Raw genomic sequence first — 8654 nt, forward strand, 5'->3', positions numbered from 1 at the left:
TTGTGGCAACGAGCGAAGGGGAATACGTTTCGGGAGCACGATTCGAGTGGGCTCCTGGGACCTCACAGTTGTCCTCCCTCTACATACCACCCGCTGTCCCATATGATGTGAGCGACCTGGAGAACATCCTGGACAGTATTCCTACGCCATATGTCTTATGTGGCCATCTGGGGCGGCGTGCGGTCCGACTTGCGAGGACATCGGATTGCTGCGCTGTTCGAAGAGAGGAACATCCACATCCTTAAAGGTCAGCTCCGGGGAAAATTCAGTGTGACAGATCACAAGAAAAACGAGTAGGCACAAAGGTTGGTGCCTACTGAGCGTGCCTCCTAAATAGCTACGCCCATTAAATTGTATTGACGGAGAAATCGATTTTTTGCTTTGACGGCCGATCATCCGCACAAGCCACTGACGTCACTGTCAGCTTTCGCTTTGGCTGTTCTTGGCTTGCTTACTTGCTCGCAGTTTCGCAATCGCCAGCCATCAGCAGGCTGCTTCCTATCCGGCTCCTGCTGGCTTCCGCTACCGCCTCCTTCACAGGCTTTGTATTTTTCTTGATCATCTCGGACTCGCGGGAAACAAAACCGAGAGTCGCGCGTACGAATCACAGCGAACGAGCACGGCTTTGCCTTTGATAGGTATATTTCGCTACGCATCGGTTTTCACTATTCTCACAGCTTGTCAGTGCGTTTACGCCAGCACAAGTTGTGCGAAATGAAGTGCTGTGCACCCCGGTGCACCAACAAGTACGAGGACAACAAACTGGTTTCGTACCACAGATTCCCTGTGGATTCTGTTGTACAGAACCGGTGGTTGCGTGCGATGAACTTGGAAAACTGGACACCGCGGAAGAACAGTCGCGTGTGCTCGAAACATTTTGGCCTGGAGTGTTACGAGTATTTTCACCTGATGGCAGCATTCGGACTCCAGACCCGAAAGGCACTGAAAAAGGATGCCGTGCCTACGCTCTTCGATAACGACGACGAAGAGGAGAACGCCAAAAGACAGCTGGAAGTAAGTATCAGTCTCGGTTTTAATCGCAGCCATTCATCCTCTCTTGCGGCCACCGGATTGATCTGTGCATGACCTATTGCGTTTGGCTATATGTGCCGCACCAAGTAGGGGATCCATACTGAAGAACCTCCAGACGAGGGACACGGAAAAAAAGGGGGAGGGAAAAAATGGGTTCTCGGAGTTCTTCAGTATGGATCTATATCAGCTCGCTTGCTTCGTAACTATTCTTCAAGTAGAGGAATAAGTGTCACTGCAAATACTGCCACATTATGTCAAACAGAGAAGCGGATCACGGCTCTTTTTGTGCGAGGATGTAAGAAGTGATGTTCCCAGAATTTTCGTACAGGGGAAGGGGGAGTGCACCAATATTTGCAGGTTATCTGGCTTTTTTGGCCTTATTGGCAGACAATTTGGAGGGGTGGTGGAATGTTTTCGGGGGTGTCTTAGAGGGGACATGGGTATGCTGGAAAAATCTCAGAGTGTAGGCACGGGAGCATGCATGAAGCAGTAGCAAATCGATTGAGATCTGTTGTATGAAAATATTGTGGCGGCCCGTGGAAGACGACGACGACGACGCGCCTCTGCTGCCACGCGCTACGGCGCTGGCACGGCAGTTCTACCGGCACCGTCCTAGTGTGAGGCCACGTCCATCCGCCCGCTGGGACATTCCATCATCGCCGGTCAGGACTCATGTAGGGGAACACCACCTCCTCTACAATATGATGTTCCTCAGAAAGCGCTATGTGGAGACGAGCATGTTGCATCCACATTGTTTATAAAGTGCTTCATTCAGCAATTACTAACAATCTACTCTCAAATGTACAGGGCGATGTAGGGGAAGGGACGTCTTCTCACACTGAAGTGCAGCTTGGTGCCGACCCTGCAGTAGGCACTGTATCTCAGCAGGAACCAGCATTCGTGGATACAGGTAATCAAGAACGATGTCTTAGTCTCCAAAGGTTGCATGCAGGTCGTGAAATGTCAAGAAAAGAAATGAACCTTTTTCTTTGGTTTGGCAGAGCATGGGATGGTGCCATTAGAAGTGCCGCTGGAGCAAGCTGCACGGTGCCCTCATTGCTACCAAACACTGCCTGCATCATTGAACATCGATGCACCTGGCACGTACAGTGTGCAAGCACGTTCTAGTGCAATCGATGGTACGGCACACTGATTTCAGCAGTGCTACTATCTGTCAGTTCTATTGAAGACTATTGAGTGTGTCCAACATTCGCATTGCAGAGCCCAGGCTTCAATCTAATCCTGAAGAGGTGGAGGCCCCCCCAGACGTTTTCAGGGCATCCACGCCAGTGATCGAAGGAGACATTCAAGCCTTTGACGATGACATTATTGAGTCTTGCTTCGTCGAGGAAGTTCCCCATGTCACCTTTGAGGCAAGGTACTATACATGAATGTGGTGATAAAAGAGTAGAAATGGTGTGGTTCTCAAGATTTCAGCTGCGTCCTGCAACACCAGTTGTTCAGAATAAGAGGAAGTATGCAATGTTAACTACAGTTAAACTTCGCTATAACGAAACTCACAGGCAAGACGATTTTTGCCAGGGTAACGAATATTTCGTTACATCTCTCCTGACAAAATGTGTTGGTCATTTGTGGCAGGGAATACAAATTATTACGCTCTACCATGAAATTTAATGGTAGCGTTCAGTTGTATCGAGTTTTGGCTGCACTACCAAAAGCGACTAATACAGGGACCTACTTTTTGTTCTAGATAATTTTAGTTTTCTCTACGATGTACTGATCACAGTTGTTTTGAAACATAATGAAAGAAATTATGCTGTAACTTACGAGTAAGTATGGTAAAATTATACGGTACTTCCACCTTTCCCAATTATGTTGCAATTAATCTTCGATACAACAACAACTTTATTTTTAAAATAACGAATGGGGAGCTTCATCGCCAGAGGCAATGTCTTCTGTACTGTCACGAATGTACGTATTCATAATCAGGAACAGAATTGAAAACCTCATTTTGACCAGTGGTGGTTTATGTGCATATAATTGCTGTGGCCTGTGGGTGTGACATATTTTTAGCCTTCGAGGTAGAGATGACATTTTATTAATATATGCTCAAAGTATGTGTAACATCACCTCATTTGTTTTCACTCATAAATGTTAACTCGTAGGCACTCTCTATGCAGTGACGACAAGGAAAGCAGTGAACCAGGCTTCATGGGAACAGATGACACCTATGAAGAGGAATGGTGAGTCTTTGTGTCCTTACAGTGTAAGCTTGCAATGCGAAACAAAAAGCTTCTCAGAGCTCTTACATAAAGAAATTGAGAATTTGCATGTGCTACTTTCTATCAGAAAGCTGTATGATTACTGGTTACACATGAAATACTGGATAGCATGTGCACATGTACTATTTGGCAAGAAGTACAACCGCTCCTTGTAACTACAGGCTCGACCCAAACGACGTTTCCTTCCACCCAGACCAGAGCAGTGAAGGGGACCGGTGAGTGCTACAGGTGTTCTGTGGGAACATAGTGGGTTGATTGGGGTGTTCTTATCTGTGTTGTGTTTTCTTTTGTTGATTCAGTTCAGTGATCTTCATGGAGGAACCTGCCACTGGGACTGCGGATGATACAAAATATATTGTATTCGAATCGTGTCTCAGGCAACTATTCCAGAGATGTCCACAGTGTGGCACACCAGGCTGTGACGTGACCCTCAGAAACTTTGGTACAATGGTGAAGGCAACAGTGACTTGTTCGAAACAACATGTCACACTGTGGTCAAGTCAGCCAATGCACCACGGCAAAGCCCTGGGGAACATCCTGTTGTGCTGTGCTATTTTGTTTTCGTGCAGCAGCCCTACCCAAGCACTCAGAATGCTTCAGTTCATGGGTGTTCAAAGCCTCCAAAAGACTCAGTACTTCGAGTACCAGCGGTTCTACATGCTGCCTGCAGTAACTGAGGTTGGTTGCAAGCAATCAGATTGAATGCTCACTAAGTGTGAATCTTCCACGCATGCACAGGTGTGGCAGTCCGAGCAGGCTATGCTGCTGGACAAGCTACGGGGCCAAGAACTTTGCATTGCTGGTGATGGTAGAGCGGATTCCCCTGGCCATTCTGCTGATTTCGGCACATACTCTCTCTTAGAAACTGGGATCAACCGCATTATACATGTGGAAATAGTAAAGGTAAATTGGTACCATGAGCATGAAATGTATTAGTTAATACAATTTGATCAAATTTTAATGCAAGATTCTCATTCTTCTAGTCTACTGAGGTTGACTCCAGTAATCGCATGGAAAGGGAGGGCCTCCAAAGGTCACTACAGTATGTTTTCAAACAGGGAATGACAGTGGGCATGCTTGTCACCGAAAGACACAACGACGTGAAGTCTTTCATGAGGAAGGCCCACCCTTCGGTGAAACATCGGTTTGATGTATGGCATGTCGCAAAGGGTAATAACACATTATTCCTTTGTGCTGAGTAGTGTGCAGCATACATACATACATGCGTACGTGCTGCACATGCATATCATATTTGTAAAATTTTTCAGAGGCAGAAGGGTAAACACAATACTCTGGATCTGATTGTTGTGAAATGAGGTTGAACTAAGTTCTAGCTACTCTTTGACCAAAAATGCGAGCAGTTGTTGATGTATCAATGCACCTATACTTGCTGCAGAAAATACTTGGGATTCCTCAGACTTTTGGATGAACAAATGCGTGTTTAGTGTCTGCACATATACAAATGCTTGTAATATCGCAAAAGAGGGCAACAAAATGTTTTGCCAAAGTTCCGTTTAGTGGAATGGTGCAATTTTCAGTTGCGTTACTGTGACCAGCCATTGAGTGGTGATGTCATTTAAAGGACACATCTAAAATATAGCAATTATAATTTCACATTTTTATTTTGCAAATTCCTGCTAACCTTTTGTAAATTTACGAGAGCACGATTTTTGCATTATGATGCCTGACTGTTGGTTTTGCCCACACACCATTACCTACATTATAAAGGAATGTATTCCTTAAAAGCAGATGTTTTGCCATATGCAGGTATCAGGAGGAAAATTCATGCCGCATCACTGGCTAAGAAGCATCAGGTTCTGCAGAAATGGTGCCCCAGTATCCTGAATCACCTCTATTGGTGTGCACGAACCAGCAATGACAATGGTGAGCTTGTCCTTGCTAAGTGGCTCACCATTCTACGGCACGTGATCGATATTCATGAGCATCAAGGCCTTCATGCAAGGTGTGCACATGGAGACATTGGAGAGCGGCTTTGGCTTCATGGAGGTAATTTGCAGTATTTCAAGGAAGCAGGGATAGCTAAGCATTCCTGCATTCCTCGCTTGCAAAGACAGAAACGTTCAAAAAACTGGAGGGGATAGTCGCTGCACCTCACCTTCTCAAAGAGATCCCATCGCTCGCTCCCAGCAAGCAAACCTTTCGGCTGGAGGCATTTCATGCCGTGATAATTCATTTCACCCCGAAGTCCTCAAAATTCACGTACTGTGGGATGGCTGCACGGTAGGTGTTTGCTGGGAAATGCTGTATACTAACTCCTTTTGAATAACTGTAGGGAGTCTAGTTCAGGTCAGTTTTATATTTCAGAACTTGTCAAAGACACATATGCTTTGTATAAGTAACCTCCCAAATTTTTAATATTGATAACAAAACTATACGAAATGAGATTTGTCCCCCCCAGTCGCCCTCCTCAGTCCCTCCGTCGCAGGAGCATTGCACTGAAGGAACAAATTAGTTTTTGTCGACGCTGTAGCATCTGCCATTGGTCAGATCGACTTCTTATAGCTGCCACTTACACACCAGCTGTTTTTCGGCTAACATGTTACATTAGAGAGGTAGTTATATGCGCTTCCTGTGCTGCCTTAGAGCCATTTTATCTGTGGTTCGTATATCATTTCTGAAAAATTAGAAATTGAAAATTAGGAATTCTAAAAAATTTGCATAAAAAAGGATTGCCTACAATTGTGCTATTTTAGGTTTTCCAGATAAACCTTCATTAAAAACTTAATGAATGAACTTTAGCTCCTCATGTGAGTTAGGCCCACAATATGCTATCTCTCATACATTTTCAACCAGGCTATATAACCTAAATGCAAAAACCACATATAGATGCTCTGATAGTTTTATTATATATAATATGTGTTCCAGATTTTAAAAAGAACACCCTGTATATGTCACCCCCATTGGAATTTATAGCCTGCCTGGTATTACAGAAGCATCTAATGTCTTTGACAGCAGCCGTGCAGATACCCTTATGGACACCTGGAGATATCGAACTCTTTATGCCGCTGAGGAGCTAACTCGTGTCAGCGTCCAGCAGTTTGTGTTCATGGAAATACTGACCAGTATGTGGTTTCCAGAACGTATATTGCAGCCTTGCACTTCAACCACAATGCAGACAGGGCTGTAGCCAAATACATTGTGCGGTGCTCAAAAGCTCGGAAACACTGGACATTGGCTGGTGTGAAAACAAAGGCTTCATATGGTGAGAATATTTTCATTTAAAATGTAGTACCACAAAGAGCTCTCAGCTAATACAGTACAATCTGTAGAGCAGTTTTGCAATGGGTGTTCTGAGGGAGAGCGCTTAGAGCTTGAGGCATGCGCTCATAAACAATTCCCAAAGCTGAAGTTGGAGTGCACTGTTTTGGCCAGTGGAAGGTAGAGTGCATGCTGCAGAGCGCTCACAGGCTACCAGTTGAAGATATCATTAGATTTAAGAGCACTGCTTCCACCTTATCTGTTCCATCTCTTAGGTGTTTCCCTGCTTTGGGTGTTTATTGATTTTAGTGTCAAGCAAACAGCAGCCCAGTTTTTAACCCCCTTTGTATTTGTGGAACACACATTGTGTCTTCACATAAGGATGCACGCGTGCAGTTACGTACTACCGAAATGAGAAATTACATTCCACCTGTGGAACCAGCCAGTTCCAAGCCAGTTCGAAATGTGGAGGAAGCCGTTCATGAGACCATGAGCAGCAGATATGGTCCTAAGCCCCAGCTGGAAGAAGCTAGACAAGCTCACCACAAGAGATTCAGCGAATGAGTGGCAACCCTAGTACTAACTGCAAGTGGAGAACATAGGGGCTTTACTGAAAGTGAACAAAGAGTCTCATTCCTAGGATTTTTGGTTCTCAGTGCTTCGTTTGTCATGAATCGGTGGCTTCTGCAGAAGCATGGGAGGTGGGAACAAACAATTCTTTTTGGTGCACATGGTGTGGTGCATTGCGTTGTGCATGATACCCACGTGCAATGAGGTAGGGTTCTGTTGATGCGGTGAAACACCAACCCATTCCATCATCATAAGTCTAGTTGCTGTTTCATGTAGAATCAACCTGCACCAAAGGGAACATATTTCCAAACCGCAAATGAGCGTGTACTGTCAACCCTCCCAGACTCAAGACTGACGCAAGTGCTTTTCATTTGCAACACTGCAGCACGACGACTTACAATGTAAAATTTACATTGAGAACTGTTATGCTAATTCAAGTTAAGTCAATTTAGTACACTGCAATGGCGAACAGAGGTGACCCAACAAGTAGGCAGCACGAGAAGCACATAGCAGAAAGCAGCAATTCAGTAACGAGAAGTTACAAAATTTCAATTTGCCAACTTCGCACAAAGGTGCTTTTACTGGACGTACTAATCGGGAAGGTAGATGGGTGGTTGTTTATCACAAAATAATCCAGGTAAAGCGAGCAAAAGTATCAGAGTACTATTTAGATACGTTTTGTGTATGTCAAGCGAAATATCAGATGCATTTGCTTTTATGTGCAACTTGGTTACGTTGATGAAGACTAAATCTTGGGCCTGTATTGGGGTATACGCCATTCCTAAGCAACTTCAGCTGTACTCGTATTACCCAACTAAGGAAAACAATCTCTGGCGACAACACAGGCACTACGAAAGCTTTGCTTAGGTCGGACGCAGAATCATTTATTGGATTGTTTCAGCTGTCATCCCTGTTCATTTGCGGTTTCTTTGCAAGACATTGCGAACATGCCAATATATTACAACAGGGCTCCAAACCCTTATTAAATGGCACCACACTCTTGCCATAAAGGAGAAGACAAACTGGAAACAAACTGAGCTTGGACGTGAAACCCCAAAGAGCAAACTGTTGGTCAAAATGTCACTACTAAACTGGCAGGGGAACATGCAACCAGGACAGATCATTGTCCATCATCCTGTATACTTTATCACCTGTGGCGAGCACTACGCGGGCAGTTCCATGACTTCAATGTAATTTTATGCCACCTCTGTGCAATAAAATGATGTGGACTAAACCCGAGACAAGGAGTACAGAGATATTATCTATACTGATTCCCGAGCATGGAGAATTTGCACTCCTTGTCTCGGGTTTAGTTTGCAGTCGTGCACCAGCTTCTCGGCACCATTTCACTTTTGTCGATAATAAAATGATCTGTTCAATGCGTCACATGTTACATGTGTGGAAAATCGTTGAATCTGTGGAATGTGCATTGGTACTGGAAGTAAGCTCACTGCAAAAACCAACTGTAATACTGACGTATTTGTAAATGGTCAGTTTGGAACATAGTGGTAGAGCAAGCGTACAGGTAGGTCCATGACAATTGTCACAAAGATCTGTCCTCACTGTTGTGCCTCCCCACTACATCACCAC

The 8654-nt window shown here is 44.7% G+C and overlaps 1 protein-coding gene across 2 annotated transcripts; it reads left to right on the plus strand.

Moving 5' to 3' along the window:
* Window positions 1–1508: 1508 nt before the first annotated feature.
* On the plus strand, window positions 1509–8450 carry LOC135383732 (uncharacterized). Of its 2 annotated transcripts, XR_010420033.1 has the most exons (11): window positions 1509–1706; window positions 1840–1942; window positions 2034–2171; window positions 2254–2410; window positions 3174–3236; window positions 3437–3490; window positions 3575–3953; window positions 4014–4178; window positions 4259–4445; window positions 5043–5516; window positions 6374–8450. XR_010420033.1 is itself a non-coding variant. In XM_064613080.1 (10 exons), the coding sequence occupies exons 1-10, from the start codon at window positions 1548–1550 to the stop codon at window positions 5375–5377; spliced, it is 1740 nt and encodes a 579-aa protein (XP_064469150.1). In that variant the 5' UTR covers window positions 1509–1547; the 3' UTR covers window positions 5378–8450. The 2 variants fall into 2 exon arrangements, 1 of the variants encoding a protein (XP_064469150.1); XM_064613080.1 differs by having other exon boundaries at window positions 5043–8450.
* Window positions 8451–8654: the final 204 nt, after the last annotated feature.

This window comes from Ornithodoros turicata, chromosome 2 (genome assembly GCF_037126465.1).
Source record: "Ornithodoros turicata isolate Travis chromosome 2, ASM3712646v1, whole genome shotgun sequence".
Lineage (NCBI taxonomy): Eukaryota > Metazoa > Arthropoda > Arachnida > Ixodida > Argasidae > Ornithodoros > Ornithodoros turicata.